General features: G+C 45.1%; 2 protein-coding genes across 2 annotated transcripts; one reads left to right on the plus strand and one right to left on the minus strand.

The window, feature by feature from the left end:
• The first annotated feature begins 1,812 nt into the window (after window positions 1–1,812).
• Window positions 1,813–4,618, plus strand: LOC109768729 (uncharacterized). The gene is made up of 3 exons (XM_020327463.2): window positions 1,813–2,112; window positions 2,544–2,758; window positions 3,848–4,618. Exons 1-3 carry the CDS (start codon window positions 1,920–1,922, stop codon window positions 4,442–4,444), a joined length of 1,005 nt encoding a protein of 334 aa, XP_020183052.1. The 5' UTR covers window positions 1,813–1,919; the 3' UTR covers window positions 4,445–4,618.
• Window positions 4,619–6,245: 1,627 nt separating this feature from the next.
• On the minus strand, window positions 6,246–7,543 carry LOC109768732 (septin and tuftelin-interacting protein 1 homolog 1-like). Its single transcript, XM_020327465.4, has one exon. The coding sequence runs from the start codon at window positions 7,455–7,457 to the stop codon at window positions 6,366–6,368; it is 1,092 nt and encodes a 363-aa protein (XP_020183054.1). The 5' UTR covers window positions 7,458–7,543; the 3' UTR covers window positions 6,246–6,365.
• Between the last annotated feature and the right edge of the window lie 12,245 nt (window positions 7,544–19,788).

Below are 19,788 nucleotides of genomic sequence, written 5' to 3' on the forward strand. Positions count from 1 at the left end.
AAGTTGAAGAAGAGTTGGACCTCTTTATATAGTGGGTTCTCTCCACCACTCTAAGTGGTGTGTGAGAAGAGAAAGGGAAAACCACACGCGCGCGCTCGCTCGCCTCGCCTCGCCGGGCCGGGCCGGGCCGTGGCGAGGCGAGGCGAGGCGGCACGTACATGCGCGTGAATGGTCCGCCGAAATCCGGTCCGTCCCCTTGCAGAAGCGCAGCTTCCTTTTGCCGTTTTATTTTTATGTCTTGGCAGACAAGTTTTTGATTTCTTGTCCGATAAGTATACGAATTAGAAACCGAGTCGGTTTGGGATTGTGGTCGCGACACAATACCGCCTCTGGTCCTAATATATATACAGCTACCGGCTGCGGCCAGAGACACACCGAAAAAACACCTAGGGTTTTGCCTCATCTCACAACTTGCGCCGCCATCGTAGTCTACTCCATCCCAAACGCCGGCGTGCATCGGCGCGTGGGAGAGCAGGTCTCCGGAACCGTTCGTCTTTGCGATCCTGCACCGGGAGAGGACGAATTAGGTTTTTGGGAAGCGTTGTGCGCGACTGCTCAAATTCGTCATCACGGGTCGTCTTCCGTCCAAGTCGGGCGGTGCTACTCATCGTCGTATTCATCGCCGTCAGCAGCAGATCGTCGCCAACATCGTCATCAACACTGTCGCACCCATAATAGCTAACGATCAGTACGTCCAAAGTCCTTTGTTCATGTCTGTTTCTACAGCTATTGTTACGTGTTTGCTGCTGTTATGCATGTCTTGCTGTTCTTCTAGTTTGCTAGATTATTGCATGCTAGCTAGTATCTTTTCTAGTCATGAATTATTTACTGGAATTAATCATGAACTTGCCTAATATTCCAACACATTCACCCCAAAGCTGTCTGATGTGCTGGGTAATTTCATCGAGCAGAGCGTCGTAATTAGTGCTCATAGTCTCAGGATCCTCGTCCAGCTGCAATTGGAATGTCGGAGAGTTCTGCAAGTAAAGATTATATAACATCAGCATAGGATCCAACCATGCAATCAATCGGTAGAAGATACCAATTTGTGTTGATGAGATGGTCAAAGGCCGTAAGATCCCATCATCATGTAAAAGTATATGCAGGATGAACAGTATTATCTAGTACTATTTCGTTTGCCAGCAACTTGTGTTTGCTGTATATCGTCCCAATCAATCATATAACAATAAATGCAACAATAAATGTAGGAAATCCGTACGGAACCAAACAAACGCACACGTGACACGAAATCTGCGAGAAATCCAATCCCAGCCAGCCGTACTAACCGAACGCCCCCTACTTGATGGGGGAAATAATCGGACCATGAACTGATTCCACACCCCACGGACCGCAATTAATAAAGTGATTAAGGCCCAGGATTAAGAAAAGTGGGTTTTGTGCCGAGGCCCATGAGAAAAGGGGCGCGGGGAGAGAGGGGGGTCGGCACCTGAAAAGGATCCATGCCGCCAATGCTGGCCCGCCGATCGTCGAACCTCAGCAGATCGTACCAGATTCGGCTAGGGTTTTGCCGGAGGAGCGAGGTTTTTCTGGCTGAGAACGATGGTGAAGCAAGCCGCGCGCCGGTGCGTGCGTGTGTGTGTTGAGGGAAGGCAGCGTTTTTCGTTGTCTTGTCCTTGGTTGGGGGGTGAGCGTGAGAGCCACTATGGGCCAGAATGGCCCAACGAGTCCAACACGATGATGAGTGGCCGAATGGATGCCCACTATGTGTCGGACGACACACAGTGAATGGGCCTAGGCCTCTGACCGTCTGGCGCGCGTCTAAAAGGGCCCAAGTTGTGATATGATATGGCTCCTCTTTCTATTTCGAGATCCCCGACTCGTCCATCTTTCTCAACTGAAAAAAAAAAACTCTTGGATCGACCAAACCCTAGAGAGAGAGAGAGAGATAGTCCTCTTCCATGGCCGGCGGCGATTCTTCTCCCGTGGCGGCTGCGGCTGCGGCGACGAAGTGGGAGTGGGACCAAGAAGAGTATCGGTGCGAGCCGGCGGAGTATTCCGTGGACCCGCGATACAGCGAGTACGACCCCAAGCAGGGCTGTTTCATATGCGTCCGCTACTTCTTCGACGGCAAACTCGACCTGGACGAGGAGTGTACGTTCCCATCCAATCCAATCCCCCTTACTATGCATCTCGTTATGTTCGGTTAAACCTCTTTTGGAGGTGGATTTTGATTCATAGCAGATTTAATCCTCCTCAATCCACTCAAATCCCCTTCATACCCCTCCCCTTGCAACAGAACAAGCCTATCGAACCTTGTTGCTTCGTTATGCATGTCTAATTCATTTCAATTCAAACACCAGTCGGTCAGTATCATTCATTCATCAAATTCTATCTGAAGGTTACTTTCAGTTTCTGCTAGATTTATTCGGAAGCAAAGGCTGCCACTTTCAAATTCATTCCTCAATTAGGCTCGGTTTACACATACATACATACATACATACATACATACATACATACATACATACATACTCTTTTGTTACTCTCTTTGATTGATTTATATGCGTTTTCTTCTCATTTGACAGCACCTGTTGGTCCCATGCGACATACTGGTAAAATCTTCAAAGAGGGATTCCGGCTCAAAAACTCAGTCAATGTTGTCTCCATCAAGATTGTTTCCTCTGACTATGGCTACCCACTGTATGTCTACGGTACCATCATAGCCAGGGACAGTCTGGATCGAAAATGTGTCTATATATTCCGGCGCGACCAGGATGATTGCCAGCTCATCAGCTCAAAGGTATTACTGCCACAGACACATACAATATATCAATGTGTGTTTTCTTGTACTGGTACCTCATATCAGTCCTCTGATTTAATAAAAAAAATGCTGATTTCCTGACGGAGAAATTCTGAGTTAAGTTGTGCACAACTTCTATAAATGATTACTTATGAATGTTGTATGTCAGTAATCCATATTTGGGTTTTGTATGTTATACTTGAATAACGGATCTAGTTTTGTATCTGTTCCATACTCGAATGTACAGATACTTGAGCCAACCAGCAAATCCGTATTGGATACCGTATCAGATACCGATTTGCCTCCGATACTCCCCCGATGCGTATCCATGGAGTATCCTTGAATAAATGATTTAAAACAATTACGATACTCCCCCGATACTTTGCCAATACGTTTTGGATACGGCCCAGCCCAATTAACAGCCCTCTCAACCCAGTAAAGAAGCAACCAGCAACCCTAGTACCCTGATGGCCCCCATCCGTTCCCTCCAAGTTTCTTTCCTCCTTCTCAAGCTCACACCAGGTGGCGGCTGCTCACTCAGTGCCAGCGGAGGCAGCGGCTAGCCGGCGACGAACTGCCCCTCCTCCTCACCAACGTCCTCGCTCAGGCGAGGCTAGTAGCTGCATGCTCAGGAGAGCAAACATGAAAGTAATATGCTGTTCCTAACCTCTATACTTTATTTTTCAATTAAAAATAGTAAAATGTATCCCCGTATTGGCACTTTTTCAAAATGGCGAATTTACGTATCCATATTGGCCCGATACCGATACTCGTATCCGTATCGGTGCTTCGTAGGTTCCATATGATGTTGATTTTAACAATACTTCAATTAGTTGTCTTATTATAGCGAATAGTGTTAGGAGCCAGGGGTTTATCACTTGCGTGCGTGAGTTTATGGCACTACAGCAATCTGCACAATAAGAAAAGGAGGAAAAAAAACATGGGCACAGATGTAGTATAATTTTTCTGAGTCTAATTACCTTGTTTCATCATTCAGAACATAGCTAAAAATGAACCCGAAAGCAAGGGTAGTTCAATCAATCCCAGAAACAAGCTCCTGGAATTTATCTATTCAAATTGGTCTTGCAGGATGATTCATTGATTTTGACTGGACCCAAGAGAGGATTCATGGTATGCGATGATATATTCTTTGAAATCAATCTGAAGGTGAAGGATGTGCATGGGAGGAGTGTCAATGACGATAGACTCAGTAAAGGACTGATCGAGGTGGATGCTATCCGCAGGCTGGAATTTAGTCCCGAATATGTGGTTGAGACGGAAACACTTGTCAGCATGCACAGCATATTGGATTTGAACTATACATTCATTAGGAGGTCGGTGGAGGGCACTGTTGATATCAAGATCCTTGAGGGACCTGATGAATTCCATGGGAAGATTGTCGCTTCTACTACCAGCATTCCATGCGACATTGTGCTACATGATAGCAAAGTGAGTGGTGCGCTAACTGCAGGTGACAATGGAGTCCTACAAACGGCGCGGCGCGTAGTAGGGGTCTCTGTGGATGAGATGCTGGTGTTGACTGTTGCTGCTGCTGTCGGTGATGATGAGTTATGTGCCTGCACTGTTCAGTTTACTCCAAGGCGCAATGGTTACAATGATGAGAGTATCACCTGCGGGGACTACAAGATGCTTCTGAAGGTCACTTGGTCGATTGTGTATTTCTGATGTACTGTAACTCTTAGTTATTCAGTCGTAGTCTGCCAGATTCTCTAGATCCTTTTAATGTAAGGAAGCTTCATTAAGTGAACCAGTCATGATACATGCTCAAACAGTGTATGTTCCAGCGTGTATTGTATCTATTCTGACTCTTCTGTCTGATGTAAGCTAGTTTTACTGGAATTGCTTGTGGTGCATGCATGAAATTTAAGAGTTCCCTCCGTCCCATAATATAAGATGTTATTATGGGTATATTAATTTTCATAACATCTTAAATTATGGGATGGAAGGAGTAGTATTTACTGCCATCCTAAAAGTAATGTCTACAAAGTTTTTCGCCTTGTTGAATTGCAAGATGTAGTAACAAGAATATATTTATATGTCTATGCCTTGTTGAATTGCAAGATGCAGTAGCAAGATCTTGAGACCCGTTTGTTAGAATCGAATTGCCTGTGTTGCAAGTTCAATGTCTATGAAGACTATCCGGCTGTAATATATTTTCTAGTGAACTAATCACCTTTTTATTTCTATTTTTCGTCAGAATCAAGATTTCAGTAGTAGCATTCAATTCTTTCAATTCCTCCTCTTTGTATCCAACTTGGCTGTGCATTATTGTGCCAAGGAAGTGGTTCTGAATAGTATCCGATTCAAACTTATAGCAGAAGTTATCCCTTTTTAAATTTCTTAAAATAGGTTCTTTTTCAGAATTTGCGGAACTTCCGAATGAGTTTTTTGGTGGCACTAGCACACCCAATATGCCCCCCTGGAGCATCACTGACAAGCGCCCATCAAAAGAACTGCTGCACTGGATGAACAACATTCTCAGTGATTGCAAAGCCTGATTAAGCACTTTTCATACACTCCACATCAATTAGAAGAAGAAAATTCTGGTTGAGCAAATATTTGAACAATGTATTTATCATATGTTTTCATCTGCAGAATTTGGATATCTCTGGAAAAAATGTAATATTCTACAAAATGCTTGGTTTGATCAATGGACAAAGCAATATGCACTTCAGGGCAACAAGACTTGCTATCTTTAGGAGGTGTTTCAGGCTTTCAGCCAATAAGAACATAACACGTATGGATCTCTTCAACAGCTAGCATTGGGTCTCTAGTCTTTTATCCATCTCCGTTTCCTAGGATGCCCCTGCCTCGCCATATAAACCCGGCCATAAACCCAGCTTCTTCTACGTCCAGGCAGAGATCTCTGCGAAGCAATGTCGAAAGATGAAGATATGATGTGCCTTGTTTACACTGTCACAAAATCTAGTAGAGTAGAACTGCAAAAATTCACGAAAACTTGCAAATCTGAATTTAGACTCCTTTACTATTTTGAATTTTTCACAGGCACCTTTGCTGCAATATGTATTGATTTTGAGTGTCAAATATGGCGTAGGGGAAGGGCCTGAAAGTGCATCTCTACCACTCTATCAGTGAAGAAAGTGCACAGAAGGGCTGTCAGAGTTCGCCACAATGCAACAACTTGATGTATGCTTGGTGTCTTACACTGTCAAGTTGATAATGGCAACGCTTAACAATTTCAACGAAATTTCAGTGAAATTTCCGAAATTTCGCATATTTTAGTGGGGACCAAAATATTTTTTAACCCCAAAATATCGATGCAAATTTAAACTGATTTGAAAATAAATTTAAATTGTGTTAAAATTCATTAAAATTAAGTGAAATTTGATATATCAAAATCCGAAATATGAGAAATTTCCGAAATTTCGCATATTTCAGTGAGCTCCGAAATTATTTTGTTTCAGAAATTAAAAACCTTGGCAACGCATGTGAAACACTGCAGCACTTGTAAGCATAATTCAGATTATGAAACACTGTCAAGTTACATTGCTAATCATAATTGACTACAACCATTACATTGCTGATCATAAGTGACTACAAGTCTACGACCTTACAAGCTGTTGTATCAACTTTGACAAACAAGACGGCCGAGGTCCTCCGCTTCTCGATCCACCATGGCGACGCCGGCCTCCAGCCGTGCGAGCACGCGTTCGTCGTCGAGCAGCTCCAGGGTGAAGAGGTTCTTCCAGCCGGCGTACCACGCCGCGGCCTCCCCCGACGGTGGCCTCGCGGACTGCAGCCAGTGGCGCAGCGCGCCCTCCCATTTGCCGAAAAACTCCTGTTCTAGGATCGACACCACGTCTTGGGTGCGCACCAGAGGCGTCCACGACATCACCTCGAGAAACTTAGTGTCGCGCTGCTTTGGTGGCGTGATCTTGAGCTGTTGCAGCCATCGTGTGAGCTTAGGCAAGATGTGACGCCGGGAGAAGATCTCCCAATGCGTGGGGCTGAAGTAGTCTTTCCATGGGGAGATGACGTCGAGGCAGCCGCCGCTGATCTTGCTCTCCACGGTGCCGTAGAGGCTCTCCGGCAAGTGTCCGATCAAGGGGATCCACGGACGTAGCCAGTGGTCGCAGCCCGGGCTCCACAACGGCTCCCACTCTCGCGCCTTCATGGCCATCCTCGGCGTGAGGACCTGCTCCACGATGTGCTGCACGGTCGGAGCAGGCAACGCGGCCCTCCACGCTCCCAGCGCACGCTTCTTCCCCCGGAGCTCCTCCTCGGACTTGACGATCGCCGCCAGCGCCTCCTCCGTCTCCACGCTGTCGTCGCCTTGAAGCTTCACGTCGCGCAGCAGCGCGAGGGTCCTCTCGCAGCACTCCCGTTCGAGGCGCAGGGCTCGTGAGACGGCCGCCGACTCGTGCCACTCGTCCTGGGCTGGCGGCGCCGGCGCCGGCGCGCCATGCAGGCCGTTCTTGTACGTCGTTTCGGAGTGGCCGATGCCGGCGGTGGAGCAATGCCTGATGGCCTTTATAGGGGCGATGATGCCCTGGCCGTGCGCGCCGAGGCCCGAGCCTTGCTTGTAGTTCCACAGCCGCATCATCTTGGCCACCGGCGCGGTGGTGCGCGCGAGGCTGCCCGGCATCTTGAACGGGTACGACGGGTCGTCGCCCTCGTCGAGCAGCGCTGCGGTGAAGCTGCGCTTCAGTAGCGCCATGCCGCCGATCGACGTTGCCAGGCGATCGAGGACCAAACAGGGAACGTCGCTGCTGCTTGGAACCGGCCGGCGTGCTGTTCCTTCTGCCGATCGATGCCTATGCTACTAGAGTTACATATATCATACGTAGATACGCATCATTATATAACTACTAGGCAGGCTGATCGAAGCTAATCAGTCGACTCCGTTTTGGAGACGAGCCCTTGAACGCGTTTACGATTCCGACAAAGCATGTTATTTACCGAGATACATAATACACCAACATTTCGGTACATACGCTTTTCAGAGACGGTGGAACCGGGGCCGCAACTAATTAACTTTGGACGCCGATAACTGTCACACGTGTGGGCGTTAAGAAATCTGTCCACACGTTCTATGTGGTGACTAAGAGGATCAGTCCACACGTCTGTGTGTGGGCAAAACAACTAGCGCTCACACGCTTCTTTTTTTTCCTCCCGGTCCCTCTTACACGCGTGCGTGTGGGCGAAATAGATAACGCCCACACGCCCGGTACGTCAGGCCTCGTACCTCGTGGTCCCGCACGCCTCACGTGACACTTTACCGCGCGCCCCGCAGTTGCCATGGGCCGGACCCTTGTCCATGTTCGTTTAAGTGCAGTTGCCATGTTGCTGAACTACGGTTGCCATGTCGGACAACTACAGTTGCCATGTTTGCTCAACTGCAGTTGCCATCTCAGGTCAAAGTTCCAGATTGCCATTTTTTGGACAACTACAGTTGTTGCCATGTGTGGTCTGGTCTACTGCAGTTGCCATGATTTCAAAACTTTAGGAGTTGCCACCTACTAACACTAGGCAGTTGCCATGTAGCGCTATAAAAAAAGGCATGTCAAAAAACATGTTCGGGTAAAAGAGAGAGTTGCCATGTGTTCACAAGCACGCTAGGGCAGTTGCCATTTAAAAAGAAAGAGTTGTCATATGCTTACGTGCATGCTAGGGCAGTTTGCCATGTACCATGCAAAACATATGGCAACTGACATGTTCGGGTAAAAAAAGAGAGAGTTGCCATCTGATTGCAATCACACTAGGGTAGTTGCCATGTACACTGCAAAACGCATGGCAACTGGCAGCTTGGGTGTGGGAGAGGAGGCGGGCGTGTAGGCGAGATGGCAAACGCCCACACACCAGCCCTTGTGCGTGACTGAAAACTGATGTGTGGGCGAACTGCTAAACGCCCACACACCGGCCCCTCCGTGTGGTAAAACGGATGTGTGGGCGACCTCTCTCACACATCACACACGCGAGTTGTCCTACGTGGCATAAAATCAGCTAATTCGTGCCAAGATTCGTGCAGAAGTTACTGGACAGTGATGGAGGCGTGTAGGTGAGTTGGCTAACGCCCACACGTGTGGGCGTTACACTTTTCGTTAACTTTTGATCTTTGGCATCCAAGAAATATGGTGGAGTCCGAACAAGAAACTAGTTTCACATATAAAAGAACTCAACTTTGTACAACCGTTTAGCTTGAAAGCTACCCTCATTTTAGAGAACCAAATTTTGGACTCTTTAAATAGATCTCATGTGTGTGTGAATTAGATTTAGGGAGTTTTTTTTGCACGCGAGGGGGGGGGGGTGATTTTGGTTTGGAAACACATCACTTAGCCAACATTATCCATACTTAGGCCTAGTTTGGTAGTGTAGTTCTTAAATACCGCATTATTCTTTTTTGAAAGAAAAGGTAGATCATGATCTACCTTATGCATTCAAAACGGGTAAGGACCCGAATGACCCTGGTCAATTACATGAAGGTGATGTTAACGCTGCACGGATCATGTAGCAGGCCATCAGCAAGCCTGAAATAGAGAAAAAACAAGTACAAGGGTGGGGTTTTTGGAAGTCAGAGAGGGCTGCTTATTCAACTGTGTCAGCCCTAGAACTTAACACGGCTCGATCAACAACCCTTGGCGCTCTAAAACACCACAACCTAAGAGAGGTTGCAACTACAGAGAAGATTTGTGCTGATGACCATCTGGCATTGTCGAAAACCTGCGCATTACGACCATTTCAAAGTGCCACCGCACAGGCTGCAAAAAGGATGTGCCACAGTTTGTCGTATTTGTGTCTTGCAGTTTGCGAAAGAACGAAGCCATGGAGATCGGATTAGCCCGAGCTGAATCAGACAAGCCTAATTTCTCCCAAACTACATTTGCGAGCCTACATCGAAGAAGAATGTGGCAGCTGGATTCCACGGCTGGACATAGATCACATCCATTGTGCCGCACAAGCGCCGTCCAATGCTTTTTCATCATGTTATCCCTGGTGTTCACCGTCCACGGAGAGCAAGCCACAAAGAAACCTGATGTTTATTGGGTATGATCTTATCCCAGACATAAGGAGCCACCGGACAGTCCACACCGGTGAAAGAAAGCAAGTTGTAGAAGTAGGCAATGGACAGCTGGTTACCAGTACAGGCTGGGCGTCAAGCATCTCCCTTCTCCGGTTGAGGTTGGATAACAACAAGATACATAAGTAGTGCCTCACGCTCCCTGGCTGCAGTGGCGGAGAGGTTCGGGTGAAATGGAGGTCCCATTGCCCATCCCTGAATTGTGATGCAACCGTGCAATATTTGTGTCTCGCAAAAGAGAAAAGCACCGGGAAGGTGATCATAAGTCTCCCACCTTCCAGCCAAGCATCAAACTGTTGGGGAACGCAGTATTTCAAAAAAAATTCCTACGATCACACAAGATCTATCTAGGAGATGCATAGCAACGAGACGGGAGAGTGTGTCCACGTACCCTCGTAGACCGAAAGTGGAAGCCTTTAGTAACGCGGTTGATGTAGTCGAACGTCTTCACGATCCAACCGATCCAAGTACCGAACGTACGGCACCTCCGTGTTCAGCACACGTTCAACACGATGACGTCCCTCGAGCTCTTGATCCAGTTGAGGACGAGGGAGAGTTCCGTCAGCAACGACGGCGTGGCGACGATGATGATGAAGTTACCGGCGCAGGGCTTCGCCTAAGCACTACGACGATATGACCCAGGTGTTAAACTGTGGAGGGGGGCACAGCACACGGCTAAGAGAAGACTTGTTGGCCTTTGGGGTGCCCCCTCCCCCGTATATAAAGGAGGAGGGGAGGAGGCGGCCGGCCAAGGAGGGGCGCGCCATAGGGGGAGTCCAACTAGGATTCCCAATCCTAGTTGGACTCCCCTTCCTTTTCCAAGAGGGGGAGAGAGGGAAGGAGAAGGAGAGGGAGAAGGAAAGAGGGGGGCGCCGCCCCCTCCCTAGTCCAATTCGGACTTGCCATGGGGGGGGGGGGGCGTGCGGCCACCCCTTGCAGCCCTTCTCTTCTTTCCACTAAGGCCCATGAAGGCCCAACACTTCCCCGGGGGGTTCCGGTAACCCCTCGGTACCCCAAAAAATATTCGAACCTCTCCGTAACCATTCCGGTGTCTGAATACTACCTCTCGACCATTTTGAGACTCCTCTTCATGTTCGTGATCTCATCCGGGAATACGAACAAACTTCGGTCATCAAATCACATAACTCATCATTCAAATCTTCATCGAACGTTAAGCGTGCGGACCCTACGGGTTCGAGAACTATGTAGACATGACCGAGACACATCTCCGGTCAATAACCAATAGCGGAACCTGGATGCTCATATTGGCTCCTACATATTCTACGAAGATCTTTATCGGTCAAACCGCATAACAACATACGTCATTTCCTTTGTCATCGGTATGTTACTTGCCCGAGATTCGATCGTCGGTATCATCATACCTAGTTCAATCTCGTTACCGACAAGTCTCTTTACTCGTTCCGTAATGCATTATCCCGCAACTAACTCATTAGTCACATCCCTTGCAAGGCTTATAGTGATGTGCATTACCGAGAGGGCCCAGAGATACCTCTCTGATACACGGAGTGACAAATCTTAATCTCGATCGATGCCAACTCAACAAACACCATTGGAGACACCTGTAGAGCATCTTTATAATCGCCCAGTTACGTTGTGACGTTTGATAGCACACAAAGTGTTCCTTCGGTATTCGGGAGTTGCATAATCTCGTAGTCAGAGGAATATGTATAAGTCATGAAGAAAGCAATAGCAATAAAACTAAACGATCATAATGCTAAGCTAACAGATGGGTCTTGTCCATCACATCATTCTCTAATGATGTGATCCCGTTCATCAAATGACAACACATGTCTATGGTTAGGAAACTTAACCATATTTGAATAACGAGCTAGTCAAGTTGAGGCATACTAGGGACACTCTGTTTGTCTATGTATTCACACATGTACAAAGTTTCCGGTTAATACAATTCTAGCATGAATAATAAACATTTATGATGATATAAGGAAATGTAAATAACAACTTTATTATTGCCTCTAGGGCATATTTCTTTCAGTCTCCCACTTGCACTAGAGTCAATAATCCAGATTACATAGTAATGATTCTAACACCCATGGAGTCTTGGTGCTGATCATGTTTTGCTCATGGAAGAGGCTTAGTCAACGGGTCTGCAACATTCAGATCCGTATGTATTTTACAAATCTCTATGTCTCCCTCCTTGACTTGATCGCGGATGGAATTGAAGCTTCTCTTGTGAAATCTGGATTCCTTCGCCAAGGCAATTGCTCCAGTATTGTCAGAAAAGATTTTCATTGGACCCGATGCACTAGGTATTACATAGATTGGATATGAACTGCTTCATCCAGACTCCTTCATTTGCTGCTTCCGAAGCAGCTATGTACTCCGCTTCACACATAGATCCCGCCACGACGCTCTGCTTGGAACTGCACCAACTTACAGCTCCACCATTCAATATAAATACGTATCCGGTTTGCGACTTAGATTCATCCGGATCAGTGTCAAAGCTTGCATTGACGTAACCATTTACGACAAGCTCTTTGTCACCTCCATAAATGAGAAACATATCCTTAGTCCTTTTCAGGTATTTCAGGATGTTCTTGACCATTGTCCAGTGATCCACTCCTGGATTACTTTGGTACCTCCCTGCTAAACGAATAGCAAGGCACACATCAGGTCTGGTACACAACATTGCATACATGATAGAACCTATGGCTGAGGCATAGGGAATGACTTTCATTTTCTCTCTATCTTCTGCAATGGTCGGGCATTGAGTCTGACTCAACTTCACACCTTGTAACACAGGCAAGAACCCTTTCTTTCATTGATTCATTTTGAACTTCTTCAAAACTTTATCAAGGTTTGTGCTTTGTGAAAGTCCAATTAAGCGTATTGATCTATCTCTATAGATCTTGATGCCCAATATATAAGCAGCTTCACCGAGGTCTTTCATTGAAAAATTCTTATTCAAGTATCCTTTTATGCTATCCAGCAACTCTGTATTATTTCCAATCAACAATATGTCATCCACATATAACATTAGAAATGCTACAGAGCTCCCACTCACTTTCTTGTAAATATAGGCTTCTCCAAAAGTCTGTATAAAACAATATGCTTTGATCACACTATCAAAGTGTATATTCCAACTCCGAGAGGCTTGCACTAGTCCATAAATGGATCGCTGGAGCTTGCACACTTTGTTAGCACCTTTAGGATCGACAAAACCTTCTGGTTGCATCATATACAACTCTTCTTTAAGATATCCATTAAGGAATGCAGTTTTGACATCCATTTGCCAAATTTCATAATTATAAAATGTGGCAATTGCTAACATGATTCAGACAAACTTAAGCATCACTACGGGTGAGAAGGTCTCATCGTAGTCAACTCCTTGAACTTGTCAAAAACCTTTCGCAACAAGTCGAGCTTTGTAGACAGTAACATTACCGTCAGCGTTAGTCTTCTTCTTGAAGATCCATTTATTCTCTACGGCTTGCCGATCATCGGGCAAGTCAACCAAAGTCCACACTTTGTTCTCATACATGGATCCCATCTCAGATTTCATGGCCTTAAGCCATTTTGTGGAATCTGGGCTCATCATCGCTTCCTCATAGTTCGTAGGTTCGTCATGGTCAAGTAACATGACCTTCAGAACAGGACTTCCGTACCACTCTGGTGCGGATCATACTCTGGTTGACCTACGAGGTTCGGTAGCAACTTGATCTGAAGTTTCATGATCATCATCATTAGCTTCCTCACTAATTAGTGTAGGAATCACCGGAACTGATTTCTGTGATGAACTACTTTCCAATTCGGGAGAAGGTACAATTACCTCATCAAGTTCTACTTTCCTCCCACTCACTTCTTTCGAGAGAAACTCCTTCTCTAGAAAGGATCCATTCTTAGCAACGAATATCTTGCCTTCGGATCTGTGATAGAAGGTGTACCCAACAGTCTCCTTTGGGTATCCTATGAAGACACATTTCTCCGATTTGAGTTCGAGCTAATCAGGTTGAAGGTTTTTCACATAAGTATCGCATCCCCAAACTTTAAGAAACGACAGCTTAGGTTTCTTGCTAAACCACAATTCATATGGTGTCGTCTCAACGTATTTAGATGGTGCCATATTTAACATGAATGCAGCCGTCTCTAAAGCATAACCCCAAAACGATAGCGGCAAATCAGTAAGAGACATCATAGATCGCACAATATCTAATAAAGTACGGTTACGACGTTCGAACACACCATCACGCTGTGGTGTTCCAGGTGGCGTGAGTTGCGAAACTATTCCACATTGTTTCATATGAAGACCAAACTCATAACTCAAATATTCACCTCCACGATCAGATCATAGGAACTTTATTTTCTTGTTACGATGATTTTCCACTTCACTCTAAAATTCTTTGAACTTTTCAAATGTTTCAGACTTATGTCTCATCAAGTAGATATACCCATATCTGCTCAAATCATCTGTGAAGGTGAGAAAATAACGATACCCGCCGCGAGCGTCAACACTCATCGGACTGCATACATCAGTATGTATTATTTCCAACAAGTCAGTTGCTCGCTCCATTGTTCCGGAGAACGGAGTCTTAGTCATCTTGCCCATGAGGCATGGTTCGCAAGCATCAAGTGATTCATAATTAAGTGATTCCAAAAGCCCATCAACATGGAGTTTCTTCATGTGCTTTACACCAATATGACCTAAACGGTAGTGCCACAAATAAGTTGCACTATCATTATTAACTTTGCATCTTTTGGTTTCAATATTATGAATATGTGTATCACTACAATCGAAGTTCAACAAAAATAGACCACTCATCAAGGGTGCATGACCATAAAAGATATTACTCATATAAATAGAACAACCATTATTCTCTGATTTAAATGAATAACCGTCTCGCATCAAACAAGACCATATATAATGTTCATGCTCAACGCAGGCACCAAATAACAATTATTTAGGTCTAAAACTAATCCCGACGGTAGATGTAGAGGTAGCGTGCCGACGGCGATCACATCAACTTTGGAACCATTTCCCACGCGCATCGTCACCTCGTCCTTAGCCAATCTTCGTTTAATCCGTAGCCCCTGTTTCGAGTTGCAAATATGAGCAACAAAACCAGTATCAAATACCCAGGCGCTACTACGAGCATTTGTAAGGTACACATCAATAACATGTATATCAAATATACCTTTCACTTTGCCATCCTTCTTATCCGCCAAATACTTGGGGCAGTTCCGCTTCCAGTGACCAGTCTGCTTGCAGTAGAAGCACTCAGTTTCAGGCTTAGGTCCAGGCTTGGGCTTCTTCACTTGAGCAACAACTTGCTTGCCATTCTTCTTGAAGTTCCCCTTCTTCCTTTGCCCTTTTTCCTTGAAACTAGTGGTCTTGTTAACCATCAACACTTGATCCTCCTTCTTGATTTCTACCTCCGCAACCTTTAGCATCGCGAAGAGCTTGGGAATAGTCTTTTCCATCCCTTGCATATTATAGCTTGGTTCATCACGAAGCCTTTATAGCTTGGTGGCAGTGATTGAAGAACTCTGTCAATGACACTATCATCAGGAAGATTAACTCCCAACTGAGTCAAGTGGTTGTGGTACCCAGACATTCTGAGTATGTGTTCACTGACAGAACTATTCACCTCCATTTTGCAGCTATAGAACTTGTTGGAGACTTCATATCTCTCAACTCGGGCATTTGCTTGAAATATTAACTTCAACTCCTGGAACATCTCATATGCTCCATGAAGTTCAAAACGTCTTTGAAGTCCCGATTCTAAGCCGTAAAGCATGGCACACTGAACTATCGAGTAGTCATCAACAAGCGACTGCCAGGCATTCACAATGTCTGCAGTTGCTGGCGCAGGTGGTACACCTAGCGGTGTTTCGAGGACGTAATTCTTCTGCGCAGCAATGAGGATAATCCTCAAATTATGGACCCAGTCTGTGTAGTTGCTACCATCATCTTTCAACTTAACTTTCTCTAGGAACGCATTAAAATTCAAGGGAACGGTAGCACAGGCCATTGATCTACAACAACATAGATATGCAAAAACTATCAGGTACTAAGTTCATCATAAATTAAAGTTTAATTAATCATATTACTTAAGAACTCCCACTTAGATAGACATCCCTCTATTCATCTAAATGATCACGTGATCCATATAAACTAAACCATGTCCGATCATCACGTGAGATGGAGTAGTTTTCAATGGTGAACATCACTATGTTGATCATATCTACTATATGATTCACGTTCGACCTTTCGGTCTCAGTGTTCCGAGGCCATATCTACATATGCTAGGCTCGTCAAGTTTAACCCGAGTATTCTGCACATGCAAAACTGGCTTGCACCCATTGTATGTGAACGCAGAGCTTATCACACCCGATTATCACGTGGTGTCTCGGCACGACGAACTGTAGCAACGATGCATACTCAGGGAGAACACTTATACCTTGAAATTTAGTGAGGGATCATCTTATAATGCTACCACCATACTAAGCAAAATAAGATGCATAAAGGATAAACATCACATGCAATCAAAAATATGTGACATGATATGGCCATCTTCATCTTGTGCCTTTGATCTCCATCTCCAAAGCACCGTCATGATCTCCATCATCACCGGCTTGACACCTTGATCTCCATTGTAGCATCGTTGTCGTCTCGCCAACTATTGCTTCCACAACTATCGCAACCGCTTAGTGATAAAGTAAAGCAATTACATGGTGATTGCATTTCATACGATAAAGCGACAACCATAAGGCTCCTGCTAGTTGCCGATAAGTTTTACAAAACATGATCATCTCATACAACAATTTATATCTCATCACGTCTTGACCATATCACATCACAACATGCCCTGCAAAAACAAGTTAGACGTCCTCTACTTTGTTGTTGCAAGTTTTACAGGGCTGCTACGGGCTTCTAGCAAGAACCGTTCTTACCTACGCATCAAAACCACAACGATTTTTCATCAAGTGTGTTGTTTTAACCTTCAACAAGGACCGACCATAGTCAAACTCGATCCAACTAAAGTTGGAGAAACAGACACCCGCTAGCCACCTATGTGCGAAGCACGTCGGTAGAACCAGTCTCATGAACATGGTCATGTAATGTCGGTCCAGGCCGCTTCATCCAACAATACCGCCGAATCAAAGTAAGACGTTGGTGGTAAGTAGTACGACTATTATCGCCCACAACTCTTTGTGTTCTACTCGTGCATATAACATCTATGCATAGACCTGGCTCGGATGCCACTATTGGGGAACGCAGTATTTCAAAAAAATTCCTACGATCACGCAAGATCTATCTAGGAGATGCATAACAACGAGACGGGAGAGTGTGTCCACGTACCCTCGTAGACCGAAAGCGAAAGCGTTTAGTAACGCGGTTGATGTAGTCGAACGTCTTCACGATCCAACCGATCCAAGTACCAAACGTACGGCACCTCCATGTTCAGCACACGTTCAGCACGATGACGTCCCTCGAGCTCTTGATCCAGTTGAGGACGAGGGAGAGTTCCGTCAGCACGACGGCGCGGCGACGGTGATGATGAATTTACCGGCACAGGGCTTCGCCTAAGCACTACGACGATATGACTGAGGTGTTAAACTGTGGAGGGGGGCACCGCACACGGCTAAGAGAAGACTTGTGGTGCCTTTGGGGTGCCCCCTACTACCTCTTGAGCACTACGTTGGTTTTCCCTTGAAGAGGAAAGGGTGATGCAGCAAAGTAGCGTAAGTATTTCCCTCAGTTTCTGAGAACCAAGGTATCAATCCAGTAGGAGGCCACACGCAAGTCCCTCGTACCTACACAAACAAATAAGAACCTTGCAACCAACGCGATAAAGGGGTTGTCAATCCCTTCATGGCCACTTGCAAAAGTGAGATTTGATAGAGATGATAAGATAATATTTTTGGTATTTTTATGATAAAGATTAAAAGTAAAAGAAATCAAAATAAACGTCGACAGAAATAGCTCGCTGACGGGAGATTAATATGATGGAAAATAGACCCGGGGGCCATAGGTTTCACTAGTGGCTTCTCTCAAGATAGCATAAGTATTACAGTGGGTGAACAAATTACTGTCGAGCAATTTATAGAAAAGTGCATAATTATGAAAATATCTAGGCATGATCATGTATATAGGCATCACGTCTGTGACAAGTAGACCGACTCCTGCCTGCATCTACTACTATTACTCCACACATCGACCGCTATCCAGCATGCATCTAGAGTATTAAGTTCATAAGAACAGAGTAACGCATTAGGTAAGATGACATGATGTAGAGGGATAAACTCAAGCAATATGATATAAACCCCATCTTTTTATCCTCGATGGCAACAATACAATACGTGTCGTTTCCCTTACTGTCACTGGGATCGAGCACCGCATGATTGAACCCAAAGCTAAGCACTTCTCCCATTGCAAGAAAGATCAATCTAGTAGGCCAAACCAAACTGATAATTCGAAGAGACTTGCAAAGATAACCAATCACACATAAAAGAATTCTGAGAAGATTCAAATATTTTTCGTAGATAATCTTGATCATAAACCCACAATTCATCGGATCTCGACAAACACACCACAAAAAGAGTTACATCGAATAGATCTCCAAGAAGATCGAGGAGAACTTTGCATTGAGATCCAAAGAGAGAGAAGAAGCCATCTAGCTAATAACTATGGACCCGAGGGTCTGTGGTAAACTACTCACACATCATCGGAGAGGCTATGGTGTTGATGTAGAAGCCCTCCGTGATCGATGCCCCCTCCGGCAAAGCGCCAGAAAAGGCCTCAAGATGGGATCTCACAGGTACAGAAGGTTGCGGCGGTGGAATTAGGTTTTCGTGGTGCTCCTCGATGGTTTCAGGGTACGTAGGTATATATAGGAGGAAGAAGTAGGTCGGTGGAGCCACGAGGGGCCCACGAGGGTGGAGGGCGTGCCCCCTGCCTCGTGGCCTCCTCGGTGATTTCTTGACGTCCACTTCAAGTCCTCTGGATCACGTTTGTTCCAAAAATAACTGTCCCGAAGGTTTCGTTCCGTTTAGACTCCGTTTGATATTCCTTTTCTGCGAAACACTGAAATAGGCAAAAAAAACAACAATTTGCACTGGGCCTTGGGTTAATAGGTTAGTCACAAAAATAATATAAAAGTGTATAAATAAGCCCATTAAACATCCAAAATAGAATATATAATAGCATGGAGCAATCAAAAATTATAGATACGTTGGAGACGTATCAAGCATCCCCAAGCTTAATTCTTGCTCGTCCTCGAGTAGGTAAATGATAAAAACAGAATTTTTGATGTGGAATGCTACTTAGCATATTCTTCAATGTATTTCTCTTTATTGTGGCATGAATGTTCAGATCCGAAAGATTCAAGATAAAGGTTTAATATTAACATGAAAATAATAATACTTCAAGCATACTAACAAAGCAATCATGTCTTCTCAAAATAACATGGCCAAAGAAAGTTATCCCTACAAAATCATATAGTCTGGCTATGCTCTATCTTCACCACACAAAGTATTTAAATCATGCACAACCCCGATGACAAGCCAAGCAATTGTTTCATACTTTTGATGTTCTCAAACTTTTTCAATCTTCACGCAATATATGAGCGTGAGCCATGGACATAGCACTATAGGTGGAATGGAATGGTGGTTGTGGAGAAGACAAAAAAGGAGAAGATAGTCTCACATCAACTAGGCGTATCAATGGGCTATGGAGATGCCCATCAATAGATATGAATGTGAGTGAGTAGGGATTGCCATGCAACGGATGCACTAGAGTTATAATTGTATGAAAGCTCAACAAAAGAAACTAATTGGGTGTGCAACCAACTCGCTTGCTCACGAATACCTAGGGCATTTTTAGGAAGCCCATCATTGGAATATACAAGCCAAGTTCTATAATGTAAAATTCCCACTAGTATATGAAAGTGACAACATAGGAGACTCTCTATCATGAAGATCATGGTGCTAC

The sequence above is a fragment of the Aegilops tauschii genome, chromosome 1, assembly GCF_002575655.3.
Source record: "Aegilops tauschii subsp. strangulata cultivar AL8/78 chromosome 1, Aet v6.0, whole genome shotgun sequence".
Classification (NCBI taxonomy): domain Eukaryota; kingdom Viridiplantae; phylum Streptophyta; class Magnoliopsida; order Poales; family Poaceae; genus Aegilops; species Aegilops tauschii.